The 23,671-nt window shown below is 37.1% G+C and overlaps 1 protein-coding gene across 1 annotated transcript in view; it reads right to left on the minus strand.

The window, feature by feature from the left end:
* The window catches only part of DPP10 (dipeptidyl peptidase like 10), a 707,061-nt gene that overhangs the window by 48,812 nt on the left and 634,578 nt on the right, over window positions 1-23,671 (minus strand). The window contains exons 14-17 of the mRNA XM_065927825.1: window positions 7,356-7,447; window positions 6,891-6,938; window positions 3,180-3,301; window positions 1,801-1,848 (exon numbers count right to left, since the gene is read on the minus strand). Of these exons, the coding sequence (XP_065783897.1) occupies window positions 1,801-1,848; window positions 3,180-3,301; window positions 6,891-6,938; window positions 7,356-7,447 (310 nt within the window). The remainder of the gene's footprint in view (window positions 1-1,800; window positions 1,849-3,179; window positions 3,302-6,890; window positions 6,939-7,355; window positions 7,448-23,671) is intronic.

Raw genomic sequence — 23,671 nt, forward strand, 5'->3', positions numbered from 1 at the left:
ATTCACTTACTAATTTTTTTTTACAAGGAAATAGATTCTATGAGATTATACCCACAAAAAATATGTGACAGACTCGCTTTATACATTAATTTTAACATCTGTGAAATTCAATCTTCTTTCCATTTTATCAAATATACTGCCCTTGTTATCTTTATTGTTGCTCTCAGTATTAATATTCAACAGATTTAATAGCTTACTATAATCTCTTTAGGATTTACACTGATAAATAGAAACTAAAAGATGTGCTAAATGATTTCCAAAATCACACAAAACTCCATTAGCTATTTAGAAGTTTTGTCTTTTTCTATGAGGCTGGATGTCTCCATATGGTGGTATTTGAGAAGTGTAAATGGTCTTCCTCTGTCCTCTAAAAATTATATTTGTCCTTCAACATTACATTTTATACCATCTCTCCTTTAAGTCAAAGCATTTAAGTAAGACTCCTACTTAAAACTAAGTATGCCATGAGAGAGACAAAAACAACATAATAAGCTTTATGGTGGTGATCATAAACCCTGTTCTGGAGTCAGACTGTCTTATTTTATTCCCACCTGTGCTATTTATTATATTAGATTGACTCTCTCCAAGTTTTTTAACCTCTTTGGGACTCAATTTCCTCATCTGTAAAAGTGGGTGATACAATTAACAATATCAGGGGTGTTCTGAGGAGTAAATGTATTAATAAATATAAGCCTCAATTACAATAGATTATGGGCTTCCCTATAATCAATAGCTTAGTTGGCAAAGAATCTACCTGCAATGCAGGAGACCTAGGTTCAATTCCTGGGTTGGGAAGATCCGCTGGAGAAGGGATAGGCTACCCATTCCAGTATTCTTGGGCTTCCCTTGTGGCTCAGTTGGTAAAGAATCTGCTGGTAAAGAATGTGGGAGACCTGGGTTCAATCTCTGGGTTGGGAAGATCCCCTGGAGAAGGGAAAGACTACCCACTCCAGTATTCTGACCTGGAGAATTCCATGGACTATATAGTCCATGGGGTCGCAAAGAATTGGACATGACTGAGCGACTTTAACTTTCACAATAGATTATATTGGTCTATGATAAATCATTACAGCATGAGAGTATTGATTAAATAAAAATTTTAAATGAAAGAAGGAAAAGAAGGATAGATGAAAATAAGGAAAAGAGAGTCAGAAAGTAATTTGGCTATTCATTTTTAAGATCAGTTCAACCATGTTTGTGCTTATACTCTTTACTATTAAAGTTCTTAAACACATTGACCACATCTCACTAGCAATGAACACCCAGTTTGTCATATATCCTAATAAAGTCTTCACTCAATAGATGATGGACAATTTAATAAATATATAAAAACATAAATGAATATGTAAAACTAGTCATGGATAACTAAAATAAATAGGATATAAAGTATATGAAACAATATATTTTTCATAGTTTTTTCTAAAATAAGTGCGTTGATCTGGAGAAATAATCTACATGAGGTTCAAAAAAGAATGGGCCAGAGCCCTAATGGGCCAATAGGCTGAAACGTACCTAAATGAACTTCATCAATCACTCCTCAGTCAATTTAGATACAGAAGTTACCCCATTTCAGGCATACATTGATAAGATCCAACTCCAATTATAAGGCAGCCCGACCCATTTGTTTTCCTATTTCTCTTACACACACAAGGTCATATTGATGGTACCTATGCCTCTTTCCCCAGTCTGAGGGCTCCTTTGAAGAAGGTTCTATAGAGTACAAAACTCAGAATGAATAAAATCATATCAAAGACTGGTGCCAACTATGACTATTTCGCATTGTTGTGTTCATGTACTTACTTGCTGGGTTGTCTGTGCTATGTAGGCTGACCACTGGAACCCCTGGACCTGGATTTTAGAAATATATGTAGAAACATTTTAAAGACATCTAAATAATAACTATTGGAAGGTTAGATGGCAGAATTCTTTTTTTCCACATGCAAGCATTTCATAGCTAAAACATAATGAAATAGAAATCAGATTATTAGATTTTATTCCTTTCTATGCACATTTTATTCAGAAAAGTAAGAACATATGGGGAATGAAACTGTTTACAAGATTATTGTAAAGATCCTCCCTTCTCTAAAATGCCATATACTTCAATATTTCTATGGTTTCAGCCAATCTAATGCACCCTACTGTCTTCTAGTCTTTAATAGAATAGTCACTGATCTGTCAGTTGATTTCCAAACCTGTGACCTTTTACCCTCTCATCCAAGATTAAATTATATTTACCACTCAGCCAAGAAAGAAAGAATGCATGCATATTAGAAATATTTCATCCACAAGACAAATTAAATTTTGGAACTAATCTTATATTAATTTAAAAATATATTAACTGGAATAGCTATTTCAAATACACTGGACAATTCAGTTGTAACTTTAAGATGTTATCTTGAAACTTCACTTCTATAATGAACTCTATTTGGAGGCTAATGGTTTTTCTCTGGTGTCATCAAACAAGTACATCTCTTTTTTGATTACTTTCTTTAAGATGTCAAGAGAAAAAAATAATGAAAAAAAGTAAGTATTGTTCTTTTCCTCATGGTATCTTAAAACAGGACTTCACAAGATACCAGCTAAAGCTGTAACACTCAATCCATCGCATTATAAGAGGATATCTCCCATTTTATCAGAGTATCCTATTAAAGGTACAATGATTCCTAATAGTGTAACCTAGACATACTATACCACTAGGTAAGACTTAGCATACTATTATCATATAGAAGAAATAATTGGGGTGAACATACTTTCTCAAAATTTAAGGAGGCTAGACCCAGAGAATTAAATTTTTGTAGATCCTAAATTTCTTAACAACAAAGCCATTATTTCAACAAGGAGACTGTTGCTTTTCCTAAAGTCTAGGTAAATTAGTTTATTATTCTAGGATGACTTCGCTAATGTAAACGTTTATTCACTTTTTAAAAAGGTTCATATAAAATAGCACTTATTGATCATGTACCTGTATACATACTGACTTACTCCCAATTTCTGTCTTTTAAATAAAGTAATGGATAAAATTTATATCACAAAAAACCCTTATTTATTACTTTTAAACAAAAACTTGTGTAAACTAGGAATATAAAATCATAGATTGAGGGTAATCATTACTACTGATAGTAATAGATACTAATCAAACAAAATTGATAAAATAAATTTTAACAGAGATCAACTATTACCTTTACAGAGTAATAAAAAATGTTGATTCATGGGACTAAAACTGGCATCAAAATATGTGCATTGTTCTTTCATAAAATTACATGAAATACATTGACGATTCAATAAGCCTTCAGTAGAAGCACTGGGGAAAGAAAAAGAAAGTGAGAAATGCTACTATTCCAGGTACTTGAATGTGTGATATCATTATTTAAATATTAACATAAAGAAGTTACAGTATTACTTAAATTGAAGTTCCTTATAAATTATCACTTATCATAAAAATGCAAAGTCAATTTCCATTACTAATGTTAAGACATACACATTTTTCTTCTCAGAAAAAAATTAAAATTATGAACACCTATACATATATAACATGTATATAGTTATATATGCTTTAAGGAAACAGACTTTCCCAGGACTCAATATAACTTATTCTTAGTTATATTTTTATAGATATTTCTTTGTAAAGTCTAAAAAGAAACTACCCACACAGATAAGCATAAATAGTCACTAGCAATAATATTAGTTGAAAGAACTAATAAATTATGATTTATCATAAATTATCTGTGCTGCTAGACAAAAACACTGCTAATGATACACTTTTTGAAACTTGACTGGACAAAATATTCTCAGTTGCATTTTGGAATAAAACACATAGTATACTATACTTCACAAAGTCACAACTTCACACTTGAAGCATTTTGGGTTCATTATAAACCAAAATTTTCCTTTATATCTGAAGTGATCAGTATTTAAGTGATCACTTAAATACATTAGCTAGTTTCATCCTTATGATAAATCATAGCCTTTTTTTTTTCTTTTAAGCTGTGGTAAAACAATATTCACCATTTTAGCCAGTTTTCAAGTATATGGTTAATTTCAGTCACAATATTACAGAACTATCGCCACAGACAGACTATGAATGTGTGGCAGTCACACACAGAATTTAACTTTTCTCTTTCTACTCTGTCATATAATTTTTCAGACCCAAGTTCCTTAAAAATTTATATTGGTATTTTCTCATTATTTAGATTATGAAATTACTAAAAATAAAGATAAGTATGCTTTGAGACAAAATTATGACACTGAATATGGTAGCAATTCTGACTCTGTTAATCCCATAAATTAAATCAACCAATTACTATTTTTATGGACCTGGACAAGACAATGGTTGAGTTTTTTGGGTTAAACACTAACATTTTCTTATAGTCAAGTCCACTGGCACCTGATGAGCCATGTAAAGAAAAATCTATTGGTTGTATATTTTGGTTACAACCCAGTCTTCCACACTAGTACAGGTCATAGATCCACTGACTGTCGTACTGCTCTGCCTCAGTCGCTAGAGACATGTGTGTGTGCGCTCATTTGTCTCAGTTGTGTACAGCTTTTTGTGACCCCATGGACTGTAGCCAGCCAGGCTCTCTGTCCACGGGGATTCTCCAGGCCAGAATCCTGGAGTAGGCTGCCATGCCTTCTCCGGAGGATCTTCCTGACCCAGGGATCAAATCCATGTCTCTTACATGTCCTACATTGGCAGGCAGGTTCTGTACCTCTGGTGCCACCTTGGAAACCCATAAGTGTGTTACTAGTTCAGTCATGTTTGACTCTTTGTGACCCCATGGATTGTAGCCTGCTAGGCTCCTCTCTCCATGGAATTCTCCAGGTAGGAATACTGGAGGAGGTTGCCATTTCCTTCAAAGGGGATCTTCTTGACCCAGGAATCGAACCCAAATCTCCTGCATTGAAGGCAGATTCTTTACTGTCTGAGAAGCCCAAAGGACAAGCACACAAATCTAAGAACTCCTTGTTACTCAAATCACATTTTAGGCTAATAAAAGGAGGAGAGGATGAGGCAGCTCCATTAGCTGAACTTAGCCAAATGTAATTTTCTGACACTCATTTTTCTTTAAGAGTTTTACAAAATGAGAGAAGTAAAACATTAGTCAAGTATTTCTATCTCTCTAAAGGATTGTTCTTGACCGCCAATATTAACCACAATATAAGTTTCAAGAAAGATAAGTTTTAGGTAACCAACACTAGAAAGTGACTAATACTTTAATCAAGATGTCTAAGCTAAAATTAGAATCAGTCTCTTTATTTTTTTTTTTAATTTTTAATGAATTAATTTTTATTGAAGTGTAATTGATTCTAAAATTAGAATCAGTCTCTTTAAATAAATAGCTGTTCTTCCTTTGAAAGTCATTAGAATTGAGAACATGTGTTCCAGACTCTAAGAGAAAAAAACAAAGAATGTGAAAATGACATATTGCAATATGTGATTAAAACGAGGAGAGGCTCACTTCAGATGACAGTGATTTATGCATAAATAATAGTGTGTGGGTGAATTAGAGTGAGTAAGGGTACTTGAAACATGCATTTTTGCTCTCAAAGGAAAGTCTAGGCTACTTTGTAAGAATCATTAGTGACACTGCTTCAAACATGATGAATTTCCACTGAGAATATGCCATGGCAGTTTTGACACTTTAAAAATGGATCTGTGAGAAGGAAATTAGAAAGGATATATGAAGTCTAGAATTAATAAGTTGCTTGCCAGGCAAAAATGAAAGTCATTCTTGGGAAGCCCTGGTGAAAGCTTTCTGAGTGAGGAGACATTTTTAATACTAAATAGGTATGACCTTAAACCCTTTTATGAATATAGTTTCCATCTGGGAAAATTGGAGAGATGAAAATAGTTCCCGTCCACAGCTCTATTTTAGTAATCAAGGGCCATGCCTGGCTTAAATAACAGTCTATGGATTTTATACATCCTGAGAGTGGGGAGAGAGAAACTACCACTTGATCTGTGCTACTAAATGTCCACAGCGCTTTAATTTTCCAGGAATAAATCACAGGGGTAGAGTATTGCATGTGTGGTTAGTCTTTCCGTCATTTCTGACTCTTTGCGACCCCATGGACTATAGCCCACTCCTCTGTCTATGGGATTCTCCAGGCAAGAATACAGAATGGGTAGCCATTCCCTTCTCCAGGGGATCTTCCTGACCCAGGGATGAACCTGGGTCTCCTCCATTGCAGGTGGATTCTTTACCATCTGAGACACCGGTTCAGTTCAGTCCAGTTGCTCAGTCCTGTCCAACTCTTTTTGATCTCATGGACTGCAGCATGCCAAGCTTCCTTGTCCATCAGCACTCCCAGAGCTTGTTCAAACTCATGTCCATCAAGCTGGTGATGCCATCCAACCACCTGATCCTCTGTCATCCCCTTCTCCTCCTGACTTTAATCTTTCCCAGCATCAAGGTCTTTTATAATGAGTCAGTTTTTCACACCAGGTGGCCAAAGTATTGGAGCTTCAGCTTCAGAATCAATGAATATTTAGGATTGATTTCCTTTAGATTGACTGGTTTGATCAGGGAAGGCTTCATATACTGAAAACCTTAAATGAGGCACAGCACAACACAAAGCTATTGGGGAAATAAGGAAATGCTAGTGATATGTGTCATTTAGAGACGCAAACCTCAAAAAAAAAAAAAAAAGGTATTTTGAAAGGATAAAAACAAGTGAGGGAAAAAATAAAAGAGGAGTAAGATGCTCTCCACCCCAGTTCCAAACCTTTATGCTCACAATGGTCCAGAGATGAGGTTTTGTCACACTGAGTTGGCTCTCTCCTAGTCATACCAAAAATGCAACTTCAGACCTCTCCATCCTGTGATGATGCGGTGTGGATGGCCCCTGAGGAACCGACCTGTGCGGGAAGGTCCTCTCACAGTGCTTACCTGTACAGTTGCCTCCCTCTGGGAGATGACTCGGTGCTCAGAAAGTAACTGCCCATGAAAAAAAAACAACACAAACATCAGGCACCAATCAATTTTTGCAACACTGAATTTTTCACTTGCATTTTCCAACTGCCAAAAATAGGCAAGAGCTTTTCTATTATTCAACAGCAGGACTTTGATCCATTTGGGAAACATATCTTTTCTTAAAATGTTGTCATACTTTTTTTCCATGGTATCTCACAATCTCTCTGAGTGTGACTCTGTGTGTGTGTGCATGCATGTGTCTGTGCAAATGTGTCTGTGTAAACATCTCTCTGGGTGAAGCTGAGGGAGAGTCTTAAAGGTTGTTTTTTACATGGCCGGGCTACTTGGATTAGAACTATGGTAAGCAAAAATAAATCTGGCAGATAAGATTGCATTTAATAACACTGACTTCCAACTTGACTGGAGAATAAAAACACTCACATTTTTTGTGTAGTTTCATCATATGCCAGGATCTTTATCACTTCCCAGTTTCCTGATGTCAGATGCCGCACAGTAATTTGCTCACTTTTACTCTGCAAAGAAATAGACAATATTGATTTCCCTTTTATTTAAATAGCATCTCTCTGGTCAACACCAAAGTGCTAACTGCCCCTGTCACTTTTAATTCTTTAGTTCTCAGGTAACATTGAGTTTCTTGTTTTCAATCTCAAGAATGAATACACATTCACATAACCATAGTTACAGGCAAGACAGTACCTTTATTCCTATGCTATAGGAAAATCATTCAGAAAACATCTCCACATAGGACCACATGGGTAGCCTCACCTTGACATAGGAAGTCATCTAGTCATTTAGTATAGACACAGGACTTTGATAGCGTTAATCTAAATGATTGACAGCTAAACAGTTTGAAATAGCTTTGAATAAAACTTTTAGAACAAACTTCATTTCAAATAGATTTTAAGTGTTATATGCTTTTAACCTTTGTAGCATGTATATTGAGAATAATATTGATAGATTTGCTATTTTCACTCAATAGTTTATTTCTGAGATTAATTCATGTTGACACTTGTAGACATAGTTTATTTTCACTGCTATATGGTATTTTATTATATGCATGAATACAGAAAAATTTATTTTTTGATATTTGAGTTTTTCCAAATTTTTGCTCTTTAAATCAAGTTGTCTGTAGACCACTTTATTAATGTCTCCTTGTGCATGTGGCAGGGTTTTCTTGAGACAAATGCTGATAAGTGGAAAAACTCCTGGAGGGAGCACAGAGAAGATGGTGGAGGAGTAAAATGGGGAGATCACCAGCCTCCCCCCAGATACATAAAAATACTCTTCAAGATATGGAACGATTCCTACAAAGCAACCTCTAGGCGACAGCAGAAGACCCCAGGCCTCCAGGAGGACAGGCTAAGCTCCCTGAAATGAGGTGGGAGAGAGAAGGGAGATGTAAAAGGGAAAAGACAGACGACTTCTGGGCAGGAACTTGTGCCCTGAAGGAGGGAGGGAGCCATGAAGCAGAAGTTCCCGTGCGCAGGTAGGCCCAAAGGGGAGCTAGGAAGAAGTCTTGGAAAATCAGGGACTTTTGCTGCTGCTGCTGCTGCTGCTAAGTCGCTTCAGTCTGTCCGACTCTGTGCGACCCCATAGACGGCAGCCCACCAGGCTCCCGCGTCCCTGGGATTCTCCAGGCAAGAACGCTGGAGTGGGTTGCCATTTTCTTCAATGCATGAAAGTGAAAAGTGAAAGTGAAGTCGCTCCGTCGTGTCCGACTCTTCGCGACCCCGTGGGCTGCAGCCCACCAGGCTCCTCCATCCATGGGATTTTCCAGGCAAGAGCCCTGGAGTGGGGTGCCATTGCCTTCTCCAAATCAGGGACTTGGAAGGCAGTAAACTGAGAAAGATGTACTTCTGAGCTCGTGAACAGCTCGTGGACTGTGGCCCCAGACAGAGGCAGGCTTGGGACCCGAGAGCACGCGGCCTGCAGAGCCAGCCAGCGCACACAAGCCTTGCAGCCCAGCCAGTGCCGGTGGCCAGTGTGACGGCAGATAAACCCAGCAGAAGCTGCACAGACGGCAGGCCCAGGGACCGCGCAGACACAGCCCGCGCCCAAGGCGGGACCAGGCGCCCAGAGAGGGGAGGCTACAAACTCGGGCATCCTCCCGGCACAGCTGGAAGAAGAACCAGTAACCCCCGGGACAGACTGCAGGCAGTGAGACGAGACAAGTGCACAGAAACCTGGCGACGCAGAGGGTGGACCCCGGGAACCGAGTCAAGTGCACACAGCCCCGCGAGCCAGAGGTGGGCTTGGGGAGCTGAGGGGAGCCCCCGCACGTCGCGGGACGCAGAAGCATCCACGCAAGCACCTACCTGGGAAGTCTCGGCCGGCAGCGCAGGGTGGGACGGGGGAACTGAATCACCAGCAGTGATCCCAGGAACAAGTAGGGACTGGCTGCACTGCATAGATGCTGAGAGAGACGCTTTGAAGCAGCTGCGAAAATAGACGCGCCTAACACTGGGAAAGCCGGGATTGCCCAAAGGCATACTTAACCCACAGACACTCCAAAATCTCCTACTGAAAATGGCACAGCCCTCGAGATAGACAAGATCCAACTCCATCAACCAGAATCCAGGCACGAGCTCCACCAACCAGGAAAGCATCACAGGACACTAACCCAACCCCATCCACAGAGGCAGACTCCACCACCAAGGACTATGACCTTGAAAACCCTGTTTATTTTTTTTTTTTTCTTTTTCCTTTTTTTTCTCTTATAAATCACGCCATTTCCGCCCCCCCCCCCCCCAACATATCTCCACCTTCACACTAGCAGTTAGCGGTGTTGTGGAGTTTTCCTCTTTGTTTATCTTGTTATTAAAAAAAAAAAAGAAATCATTTTAAGATTCTTTCTTCTTATAAATCACACTGCTTATTCCCCAACATATTTCCACTATCACATTAGCTTTTTGCAATGCTGTTGAGTTTTCCTTGTTAAAAAAAAAATCACTTTAAGATTTTGTTTCCTTTTTTTCATATAAATCACACGGTTTATTCTCCCTATATATTTCCACCTCCATATTAGCCTTTTGCAGTGCTGTGGAGTTTTCCTCTGTGCTTTTTGTCCAAGAAAAAAAAAAAAAAAAACAAGAAAAAAATTCATTTTAGGTTTTTCTTTTTTTCTTTTTTCCTCCTCACTTTTTTTTTTTTTTTTTCTTTTTTCTTGATAAGTTTTTTTGATTTGGATTTGGATATATTCAACCGCTTTACCTACTGCTCTTTACTGGCTGTAGCTATTCCTGAATATATATATAAATCTTTTTCACACACGTCTATTCATCTTTGCTTTTCTTTTTATCTTTTCTCTCTCTCTTTTTTTATTTTTTAGTTCTTGTCTCCATCCTTCCTTTTCTCTTTTCCCTCCCTTCTCTTATTTTTTTCCTCTCTTTTTTTATTCTCCCTTTTTTCCCTCTTTTTCTGCTTTCACCAAGTAAGTTAAATTGTTGCGATCTCTATGCTCTATTCCCCAATTGGCCTTCCATTTGTGCTCAGATTATCAGACTGAGCATTAGCTAACTCTTCTTTAAATTGGTTGATATCACCTCTGGTTTCCCTGTCTCACCAAGTCAGTCTCCTGTACTGTTTTCTTTAGAACACTTTGGTTATAACTGTATATGTGGAAGTGTGTGTGTGTATTTCCCACTATTTCTGTAATTACCTACTTTATCTCCTCCCACTAGAACACAGGCACAAATCACCCCAACAAGAAATCAACACAAACCACCCAACTAACATTTCCCTGCAAGTGCAAAAATCAAAAGGAAGAAGTAATACAACCTTAAAGCTTGGGGAAAGGAGACCTCAAATGGACCAACTTAGAAAAAAAAAAAAAAGATGATGATGAAAAGACAGAGAAATACAACACAAATGAAAGAGCAAGGTAGAAACTCAAAAGACTAAATAAATAAAGAGGAAATAAGTAATCTCCCTGAAAGAGAACTCAGAATAATGAGTAAAGACGCTCCCAAGACTTGAAAATAGAATGGAGAAAATGCAAGAAGCATTTAACACAGTTAATACAATCACCAAGGACATACAAGAAATAAAGAATAAGCAAACAGAGATGAATAACACAATTACTGAAATTAAAAATACACTAGAAGGAACCAATAGCAAAATAACAGGCAGAGGAATGGATAAGTGAGCTGGAGGATAGAGTGGTGGAAGCAACTGCTGAAGAGCAGAATAAATCGAAAGGAATGAAAAGAATTGAGGAAAGCCTCAGAGACCTTTGGGACAATATTAAACACACCAATATTTGAGTTATAGGGGTCCCAGAAGAAGAAGAAAAAAAGAAAGACACTGAGAACATTTTTGCAGAAATTATAGTTGAAAATTTCCCCAACATGGGAAATAGTCAATCAAGTCCAAGAAGCACAGAGTCTCCTACAAGATGAACCCAAGGAGAAACACATCAAGACGCAGATTAAACACAAAGAAAGAATATTAAAAGCAGCAAGGGAAAAGCAACAAGTAACATACAAGAGAAAACCCATATGATTAACAGCAGATCTTTCAGCAGAAACTCTACAGGCCAGAAGGGAATGGCAGGATATATTTAAATTACTGAAAGAGAAAATCCTACAACCACAATTACTCTCCCTGCCAAAGATCTCATTCAAAATTGACAGAGAAATCAAAAAAGCTTTACAGACAAGGAGAAATTAAGAGAATTCAGCACCAACAAACCAACCTTGCAAGAAATACTAAAGGGATTTACATAGCCAGTAAACACAAGAGAAAGGAAAGACAAAAACAAACCCAAAATAATCAAGAAAATGCCAATAGGAACATGTGTATCAATAATTACCTTAAATGTAAATGGATTAAATGCACCAACCAAAAGATACAGACTGACTGAATGGATACAAAAACAAGACCCATATATATACTGCCTACAGGAGACCCACTTCAGACCTAGAGACACATACTGACTGAAAGTAAAAGGATGGAATAAGATATTCCATGTGAATGGAAACCAAAAGAAAGCTGGAGTGTCAATCCTTATTTTGGACAAAATAGACTTTAATATAAAGAATATCATGAGAGAAAAAGAAGGACATTACATAATGATCTAGGGATCAATCCAAGAAGAAAACATAGCAATTGTAAATATCTGTGCACCCAACATAGGAGCACCTCAACACATAAGGCAAACTAACAGACATAGGAGGAGAAATCATCAGCAACACAATAATAGTAGGGGACTTTAACACCCCACTGTCATCAATGGACAGATCATCAAAACCGAGAATCAATAAGGAAACACAAATCTTAAAGGGAATATTAGACCAAATAGACTTAATTGATATCTTTGGGACTTTCCATCGAAATACAGAAGAATACACTTTCTTCTCAAGTGCACATGGAACATTCTCGAGGATAGACCACATCTTGGACCACAAATCAAGCCTCAGTAAATTTAAGAAAATTGAAATTGTATTAAGTATCTTCTGACTATAATGCTATGAGACTAGATATCAACTACAGAAAAAAAAAAAAAACCAGCAAAAAACACAAACTCATGGCGATTAAACAATACATTACTAAATAACAAAGAGGTTACTGAAGAAATAAAAGAAGAAATCAAAAGATGCCTAGAAAAAAATGACAATGAAAACACGACGACCCAAAACCTATGGGACTTAGCAAAAGCAGTTCTAAGAGGGAGGTTTATAGCAATACAACCATAAGTCAAGAAGAAAGAAAAACATCAAATAGACAGCCTAACTCTACATGTAAAGCAGCTGGAAAAAGAAGAACAAAAACCACCCAAAGTCAGCAGAAGGAAGGAGATCATAAAAATCAGAGCAGAAACAAATGAAAAAGAAACAAAGGAAACAATAGCAAAGATTAATAAAACTAAAAGCTGGTTCTTTGAGAAAATTAACAAAACTGACAAACCACTAGCTAGATTCATCAAGAAAAAAGGGAGAAAAATCAAACCAATAAAATTAGAATTTAATAGGGAGAGGTTACAACAGACAACAGAAATACAAAAGACCATAAGGGAATATTATGAGCAACTATATTCTAATGAAATGGACAACCTAGAGGAAATGGACAGATACTTAGAAAAGATCATCCTCCCAAGACTGAACCAGGAAGAAATGGAAATTATGAACAACTAAATTACAAACACTGAAATTGAAACAGTGATCAAAAATCTCCCTCCAACAAGCCCAGGGCCAGAATGCTTCACAGGGGAATTCTATCAAACATTCAGAGAAGAGCCAATGCCTATTTTTCTGAAACTCTTCAGAAAAATTGCAGAGGAAGGAATACTTCCAAATTCATTCTACAAGGCTACAATCACCCTGATACCAAAGCCAAGAAAAGACAACATGAAAAAAGAAAATTACAGGCCAATATCGCTGATGAACATAGATGCAAAAATCCTTAACAAAATTCTAGCAAACAGAATCCAACAACACATTAAAAATCTCATACACCATGATCAAGTTGGGTTTATTCTAGGGATGCAAGGATTCTTCAGTATATGCAAACCAATCAGTGTGATAAACCGTATCAATAAATTGAAAGATAAAAACCATATGATAATCTCAATAGATGCAGAAAAAGCCTTTGGTAAAACCCAGCGTCCATTTATGATACAAACACTTCAAAAAAAAAGGGCATAGAAGAAACCTACCTCAACATAGTAAAGGCCATACATAAAAAGCCCACAGCAAACATTATTCTCAATGGTGAAACATTAAACACTTTCACTCTAAGATCAGGAACAGACAATCGTGTCCCCTCTCACCACTATTATTCAACATAATTTTGGAAGTCCTAACTACAGCAATTAGAGAAAAACAAGAAAAGGAATCCAGATTGGAAAAGAAGAAGTAAACCTCTCACTGGTTGAAGATAATGTGATACTATACATAGAAAACTCAAAGGATACTATCAGAAAATTACTAGAGCTAATCAGCGAATTCAGCAAAGTCACAGGATACAAGGTCAATACTCAGAAAGCAGTTCCACTCCTATATACTAACAATGAAAAATCAGAAAGAGGAATTAAGGAATCAATACCATTCACCATTACAACAAAAAGATTAAAATATCTAGGAATAAAACTACCTAAGGAAACAAAAGATCTGTATACGGAAAACTATAAGACACTGATGAAAGAAATCAAAGATGACATAAACAGATGGACAGATATTCCATGTTTCTGGGTGGGAAGAATCAATATTATGAAAATGACTATACTACCAAATGCAATCTACAGATTCATGTGATCCCTATCAAATTACCAATGACTATTTTTTACCAAACTGGAATGAAAAATTTCACAATTCGTATGGAAACTGAAAAGACCCCAAATAGCAAAAAACAGTCTTGAGAAATAAGAATGGAGCTGGAGGAATCAATCTTCCTGACTTCAGACTATACATCAGAGCTACAGTAATCAAGACAGTAGGGTACTGGCACAAAAGCAGAAATATAGATGAATGGAACAAGATAGAGAACCCAGAGATAAACCCACGTGCCCATGGGTACCTGGTACCTTATTTTTTTGACAAAGGAGACAAGAATATATAACGGGGTAAAGACAGCCTCTTCAATAAGTCGTGTGGTGCTGGGAAAATTGGACAGCTGCATGCAAAGAATGAAATTAGATCACTTACTAATGCCACACACAGAGATAAACTCAGAATGGATTAAAGACCTAAATGCAAGACCACAAACTATTAAACTCTTAGAGGAGAACATAGGCAGAACACTTGATGACATAGATCAAAGCAAGATCTTCTATGACCCACCTCCTAGAGTAATGGAAATAAAAACAAAAATAAACAAGTGGGGCCTAATTAAACTTAAAAGCTTTTGCATAACAAAGGAAACTACAAACAAGGTGAAAAGACAACCCTTAGAATGGGGGAAAATAATAGCAAGGGAAACAAGTGATAAAGAATTAATTTCCAAATTATACAAGCAGCTTATACAACTCAATACCAGAAAAGCAAACAACACAATCAAAAAGTAGGAAAGGGACCTGAAGAGACATGTCTCCAAAGAAGACATACAGATGGCTAACAAGCACATGAAAAGATGCTCAACATCACTCATTATCAGAGAAATGCAAATCAAAACTACAATGAGATACCACTTCACACCAATCAGAATGGCCATCATCAAAAAGTCTACAAACAATAAATGTTGGAGAGGGTGTGGAGAAAAGGCCACACTCTTGTATTACTGGTGGGAATGTAAATTGGTACAGTCACTATGGAAGATGGCGTGGAGACGCCTTTAAAAAAAACACCACATGACCCAGCAATCCCATTTCTAGGCATACACCCTGAGGAAATAAAACTGAAAAAGACAAAAGTACCCCAGTGTTCACTGCAGCTCTATTTACAATAGCTAGAACATGGAAGCGACCTAGATGTCCATCAACAGATGAATGGATAGAGAAGCTGTGGTACATATATATAATGGAATACCACTCAGCCATAAAAAGGAACACATTTGAATATGTTCTAATGAGGTGGACAAAACTAGAGCCCATTATACAGAGTGAAGTAAGTCAGAAAGAGAAATATAAATATCGTATCCTGACACATATATATGAAATCTGAAGAAATGGCACTGATGAATTTATTTTAAGGGCAGCAATGGGGAAGCAGACATAGAGAACAGACCTACAGACAAGGTGGGAGGAGAGGAGGGAGAAGAGGAGATGTATGGAGCAAGTAACATAGAAATTTACAATGCCGTGTGGGAACAGAGCCAGTGGGAATTTGCTTTAAGACTCAGGGAACTCAAACAGGGGCTCTGCAACAGGCCGAAGGGCGGGGTGGGAAGGGAGATGGGAGGGAGGTCTGGGAGGGAGGGGACATGGGTGTACCTCTGGCTGATTCTTGTTAATTTATGAGAGAAAACCACAAAATTCTGTAAAACTATCCTTCAATTAAAAAAAAAAAAAAAAAAAAGCACTGATACATAGGATTGTTTGTCGAAAGATAAATATCTTCTACCTAACTCAATGTTGTTTAGTTGCTAGGTTATGTCAGACTCTTTTGAGACCCCAGGGACTTGAGTCCACCAGGCTCTTCTGTTTGTGGGATTTCTCAGGCAGGAATACTGGCGTGGGTTGCCATTTTCTTCTCCAGGAGATCTTCCCCACCCAGGGAACAAACTTGAGTCTCCTGCTTGGCAGATGGAATCTTTACCACTGAGTCACTTGGGAAGCCCACCAATAGTGACAGATTATTTTCAAAAGTTGTGCCAATTTAGAATCTACTAGCAATATCAGTTTCTCTTGCTCCACATTTTGGCCACTTCCTCACCAACAGTTAATTTCATGACTAATTTTTTGTCAAATTAATAAGTATGAAATTATATCCCATTATGTCCCACTAACTTTTTATTAAGAAAATTTTCAAAGTTGCAGAAAAGTTAATGAACAGGACATAAATATCCATTTGAGTGTTACTGAGATTCACCAAACATCAACATTTCAATTATTAACCCTCACCTTTTATTCATATGCTGAGTCATTTGAACCTAACTTGAAAACATCAGACTATTTTGTCTCTAAATATTTCAGTATGCATTTCTCAAAAGTAAGAATATTTTCTCATGTAAGCAAATGGCATATCACACCTATGATAATAATGTTGTGTATGCTATGTGCTCCGTTGTTTAGTCATATCTGGCTCTTTGAGGCCCAGTAGACTGTAGCCTGTCAGGCTCTTCTGCCTATGGAATTTTGCAGCCAAAAATATTGGAGTAGGTTGACATTTCCTACTCCAGGGATTGAACCCACATCTCTTGCATCTCCTGCATTGGTAGGTAGATTCTTTACCACTAGCACCACCTGGAAGGCCTCAAATAATAACATTCAGTTCAGTGCTCAGTCATGTCTAACTGCTTGTGACCCATGGACTGCAGCACGCCAGGCTTCCCTGTCTATCGCCAACTCCAGGAGCTTGCTCAAACTCGTGTCCATTGAGTCGATGATGCTATCCAACCATCTCATCCTCTGTTTTCCCCCTCTCCTCCTCCCCTCAATCTTTCCCAGCATCTGGGTCTTTCCCAATGAGTCAGTTCTTCACATCAGGTAACCAAATTATTGAAGCTTCAGCTTCAGCCTCAGTCCTTCCACTGAAAACTCAGGACTCATTTCCTTTAGGATTGACTGGCTGGATCTGCTTGCAGTCCAAGAGACTCTCATGAGTCTTCTCCAACACCACAGTTCAAATAATAATAACATTAATATCATCTAAATGTATAATCTATATTCTAATATCCACATTTCCCTAAGTAACCCAAATATCTCCATATCTATCTATCTATCTATCATCTATCTGATCATTGCATTGGGTTGTTGCCTCTTTAGTCTCTTTTAAAGTAAATGTTATCCTATCATTTTTTATTTCTAAAACATCGAACATTTTGAAGACTCTTGGTCCAGCAGTCTTATAGAATGCCCACATTCTGGATTATCTGATTGTTTTTATGATACAATTTAGACTAACACCTTTGGCAAGGATATTATAGGGTGATGATGGATACCTCTTTTACTTCACTGAGTGCCAAAGAATTGATGCTTTTGAACTGTGGTGCTGGAGAACACTCTTGAGTGTCCCTTGGGTAGCAAGGAGATCCAATCAGCTCATCATAAAGAAAGTCAGCCCTGAATATTCATTAGAAGGACTGATGTTGAAGCTGAAACTCCAATACTTTGGCCACAGATGCGAAGAGCTAAATCATTTGAAAAGACCCTGATGCTGGGAAAGATTGAAGGTGAAGGAGAAAGGGACGACAGAGGATGAGATTATTGGATGGCATCACCGACTCAATGGACATGAATTTGAGTAAACTCCGGGAGTTGGTGATGGACAGGGAGCCTGGCGTGCTGCAGTCCATGGGGTGGCAAAGAGTCAGACACAACTGAGTGACTGAACTGAACTGAACTTATACTTCACATCAGGAAACGCACCGGCACTCATCTCCTCAATCTTAACAGTGCTGCTTGCAGGGTAACTGGGAGATACATTTTTTGCAAAAATGCATTTCACCTTGAAATTAAAAGTGTGATGATAATGCACTTTATATGACTAGGTTTTCTTCAATGAACTATCTGCTCAGTAGTCAATGATTCATGACCTTTCCTTGATTAAATTATCATTTCAAAGTGATTTTCTCACTGTAACATCCCTTCTATACTTATTACATAGCATTCTTCTGAAACAAAGAGGAACTAAAGAGCCTCTTGATGAAGGTGAAAGAGGAGAGTGAAAAAGTTGGCTTAGAACTCAACATTCAGAAAACTAAGATCATGGCATTTGGTCCCATCACTTCATGGCAAAAAGATTGGGAAACAATGGAAACAATGACAGACTTTCTTTTCTTCCTCTTCAAAATCCCTGCAGATGATGACTGCCACCATGGAACTTAAAGACGCTTGCTCCTTGAAATAAAAGCTATGACAAACCTAGACAGCACAGTAAAAGACGGAGACATTACTTTGCCAACAAAGTTTCATTTAATCAAAGCTATTGCTCTTCCAGTAGTCATGTATGGATGTGAGTGTTGAACCATAAAGAAAGCTGAACACCAAAGAATCGAGGTTTTTGAACTGTGGTGTTGGAGATAACTCTTGAGAGTCTCTTGGACAGCAAAGAGATCAAATCAGTCAAACTTAAAGGAAATCAGTCCTGACTATACATTGGAGGGACTGATGTTGAAACTGAAGCTCCAATACTTTGGCCACCTCATTAGAAAAGACCTTGATGCTGGGAAAGACTGAAGGCAGAAGAAGACAACGACAGAGAATGAGATGGTTGGATAGCATCACTGACTCAATGGATATGAGTTTGAGCAAGCTCCGGGAGATGATGAAGGACAGGGAAGCCTGCATGCTGCAGTTCATGGGGTCACCAAGAAACAGACAGGACTGAGCAACTGAACAATATTCTTCTGTTAAAAAATCTTTCCTTACTTTTCCGCGCTCACATGTGTTCATTGTCTTTCTCTTTGATATTACTATAAACATTTTACATCTGATGTTATGTTCCATTATTGTTGTCAGTCTTTTCATTGTTACTCTTTATGATACTGAACTTAACAAAATTGGGTTAATGGGCATCCCTTCAAGCTAAACCCTCATAACAATAATTTCTCAAGAAACATTTTCCACTGGATTATGGTTATATATCAAAGTCTGAGTTTAGGTACATTCATTACTACTCTAATGTTGTTAGTTCTGGATGTTTTCAGAAGAAATAGGTAAACTGAGAGAGATGTCCACATGTCCTATGTGCATGCTGGCGTGTGTATGTTATTAGTCATATCTCAAAATTTATATCCTCTTTCTCTTTATTTTAAAATATGTTTAAAATGTATACATATACATTTACACTGGCAAAAGTCTTGATCTCACCCTGTTTCAACACAGAGGGGGGGAGAAAACCTTCTCTTCACTAGGCTTTTATTTATCCTTTTTTCTGGTGGAGATCTTTATAAAATCAATTAATAAAATTAATATTTTATTGCTATAAATATAAATGCAAACCTAATTACATATATATATGTATATATACATATATATATATAAATTAGAGAGTGTGTGGGATGTGATCTATATCATTTGCTATATATCTTCTTAATTCTTACATAGCTCTCCCTTGTGTGGGTTTATCATAATTCATTCAACTATCCTCCAATGATGAACATCTCAAAAAATGCTGTAGTGATTAACCCTGTGTATATGTTTGTGGTTTAAGATGTAGGGAAATATCTTCGGGATACATTCCTCCATGAGGAAAGTACCATTCTTCCCATCTACCAGTAATGTATTATAAGGTGCCTGTTTTCCCATGGACATACAGTGATCTGCAGAAATGATCCCTGAAGTCTTTCCATGGATATGTTACAGAACACATTGGTCAGTGTTTGAATTTTTGCTAATCTGACAGGCGAGAAATGTTGCTATGGTAGACATGATGGATGCCAACCAGAACTTCCTTCTAGAAGGACCCATCTCTCCAGTGGCTAGAGGTGCTGCTGGGAAAAGCCCCTCAGTTGTCAGTCTTCTCTGGGGATGGCCTGGACTGAAGAAATGGCCTCTTCAAGATCATATCTCTTCAACAGTCCTTCAAAAGACAACCTGATCAAGATTTGACTATAGAAGTCCATTCTTCTTGCCTCAACTTGGGACTTCTCTGAAAGGCTATTCCTGCCCAGAAGTCTCTGTGGGGTTGGCTGAGACCTTCATTCAGATGGCACCACTGCTTAAATTCTTCTGCCCCATCTTGCTTTCTTCTACTTTTCAGAGATATTGACCTCAGTAAAAATTGGCCTGCAGGCTAATCCTTATTTCATAAGAAGCTTCTTGTGAAACTCAACTTATGACAGGGATATTGGTGTAATTTCACTTTTCATTTCTCTTAGAAGAAAATTTGAACATCTATGTGTACCTTAATGTTTATATATGCTAATGCCTGGGGGCTTCTCAGGCGGCACTAGTGGTAAAGAACCTGTCTGTCAATGCAGGAGACATAAGAGAGGCAGGTTGCATCCCTGGGTTGGGAAGATCTCCTGGAGAAGGAAATGGCAATCCACTCCAGTATTATGGCCTGAAGAATTCCATGGACAGAGGAGCCTGGTGGACTATGGTCCATAGGGTCACAAAGAGTTGACCATGAGGGAAGTGACTTAGCGCACATGTATGTTTATGTGTGTGTGTGTGTGTGTGTGTGTGTGTGTGTGTGTGTATGCAAATATATATAATGCTATGACTTCCCTGGTGGCTCAGATGGTAAAGTATCTGTCTACAATGCAGGAGACCTGGGTTCGATCCCTGGGTCGGGAAGATTCCCTGGAGAAGGAAATGGCAACCCACTCCAGTACTCTTGCCCAGAAAATCCCATGGAAGGAGGACACCACTGAGCGACTTCACTTTCACTTTCATATATAATGCTATTTGCATTACTCTTTTATCTGATTCTAATGTTTATGTTATCTATTAGATCAGACTTCTTTCATTTCTGATCTTATGCGTATTTTAGAATTCTTTATATCCATTTTTGTGAGATATATACTGCAAATATTTTTTCCTGGTTTCTCATTTTGTGTTGACACTGATTATGGTAGTATTTTCCACCTATTTTTTCTTGTTCCTTATAAAATCAAGTTTGCCAACATATTCCTATACTGCTTCTTGGAGATGATGCATAGTTTAAAGGATTACAAAGAATTTACTTGTGTTTTCTCCTAGTACAGGTAAGGTTCAATTTTTTAAATTAGAGCTTTGTCATTTTAGAGTTATGTTAGTAGTCTGGAACTACTTCTATACCAGTTTTCCTAACGTAATTTTACAAAAAATTCATTTTGTCAGTGATATAAATGCAGCCTGCTTTATATATTAAATTTCGATATTTACCTGAGTCTATTTCTGTATTATATCTATACTGTTATAAAGCTATATCTAATCTCTGTTAAGTCATGTCCAAATACCACACACTTTTAGTTACAGATTTTTTAATATCCATATTATTTAGGACTCATTCTTACTCATTGTTCTTTTTTATAGGATTCCCCTAGATATAATTACATCTCTATTTTCCTACAGGAATGCAAAAATAAGCATTTATAGTTCAAGCAAATAAAAACTTCTTGGAATATCTTATTGGGATACTATTACTTTTATAATCAATGATAATCTTATTATCTTCAATTATTCTACGGGAAAATATAGGTATTTTCCCATTTGTTCAAGTCTAAAAGTAGACTTTTTTCCAGAATGTTTTAATGTTGTCCTCCTATGTGTTTTGTACATATCATATATTTTCACTTTCATTTTTATTACTAAGTAGTTCATATAGGCCTCTCTCCTTTATCAGACCCTTTTAATTGGTTATATTTTGCATCTATGAAAGTTATTGATTTATATATACTAAATATCTATGTTGCTGTCTCACTAAATGTTTTTCCAAATTTTATATCTGGTTGTCTATTCTTGTCTCATTAGCTTCCTAAATCACTTTACAAAATAGTGGATAGTGTGCATTCTCCCTTGCTCCTGATGTTGATGATGGGAATGACACTAGAATGATTTAGGGGCTGAGATACATGTTTCATCACTTCCCCAGTGGCTCAGTGGTAAAGGATCTGCCTGCAATGCAGGAGCCTCAGGAGATAAAGGTTCAGTCCCTGAATCAGGAAGATCCCCTGGAGGAGGACATGTCAACCCACTCCAGTATTCTTCCCTGGAGAATCCCAGGAACAGAGGAGCCTGGTGGGCTATAGAGTCCATGGGGTCACAAAGAGTCAGCCACAAATGAAGTGATCTAGCATGCAGGATATATATGTTTTAACCAGAAATTGTTATTAAATTTTTAAAAAGGCTTTTTATAGCAACTACAAAGGAAATGTATTTTATAGATAATTTAAATTGTATTGGCATTGCCTTTGAAAGCCTAACAAAATTCTTTTAATGGAATCACGTGAGCATGGTGCTCATTTGTGGTGTAGTTCTTTGGTAACATTCTGCTTCTTCTATGTCATTAATTTAAGTTCTGCAGCTATCCTGGGGACAGTTTATTTCTTCATGAAATTTTTCATCTCATCTGAGTTTTCAAATGAATTGACATAGAGGTCTGCAACATACTCTCTTATGCTTTATTAAAAAGTCCTTTATTTCCCACTAGCCATTTCTAATTTTGCATTACTTTGCTTTCTCCTTCTTTTTCTTTGACTAAATGAGTATGTGTTTTGTCTTCTGTGTGTGTTTGTGTATTTTCAAAGGGTAAAAATTATTTTTTCACTTATTAGTTCTACCTTTTTCTTTTTATAAAGCACTTAATTTCCACTTCAAATTTTAGTTATTTCCACCTTTCTAATGTATGTTGCATTTGTCTGATAATTTTATTTGACTTGAGGATTCAATCATTTCATTCTTCCATTTTCATTTTTATAAGCTTGCTAACTTATGATTTTTATTCTGACAACTTCTTTGGATATAAAGTATGCCACTCTTTTTCTTATTATTTAATTTATTTGGGAATTGTGACTTGAATTCTCCAGTAAATTGTTTAATTAGATTTACTTAAAATATTAGTTACTGGAAACTTGTTAAAATATATTATTGATTACTAGGTTTATTGTGTGTGTGTGTGTGTTTGGTCATTACCAACTCTTTGTGATCTCATAGACTGTAGCCTGCCAGGCTCTTCTGTCCATGGAATTTTTCAGGCAAGAATACTGGAAAAGGTAGATATTTCCTACTCTAGGGGCTCTTCCTGACCCAGGGATCAAATCCACGTCTCCTGCGTCTCCTGCATTGGGAGGCAGTTCCTTTACTATTGCGCCACCTGGGGAGCCCACATGTAACTAGAACCCTTTCTATTTTATTTCTTTCTACTGGCTGTTTTTATTTCTCTTCTTGCCATCTGCTAGTATATTTTAAGGAAGATCTATTTACCCATGGACACCTTTCAATTAATTTAATTCCGATATTATTTTGTATTGCTCTTTCCATTTCATTCCTGAAATCTGCCACTTTTTGGTTTATAATTTTTTTTCTACCTTATGAGGTTTTTTCCAGGTTTTTAATTTCTTACTTGATAAGTTTATATCTGCAAATGCTTATTTAATGATACATCATTCTTTCTGGAGTATTGTATAGAATTCGTATGGCTCATTACTGCTCTTTCCAGGAAAAATATCTTTATGAATTGGAAAAAATTTATTGAATTTCTGTCTTCCTTATATAG

This window comes from Muntiacus reevesi, chromosome 3 (assembly GCF_963930625.1).
Source record: "Muntiacus reevesi chromosome 3, mMunRee1.1, whole genome shotgun sequence".
Classification (NCBI taxonomy): Eukaryota; Metazoa; Chordata; class Mammalia; order Artiodactyla; family Cervidae; genus Muntiacus; species Muntiacus reevesi.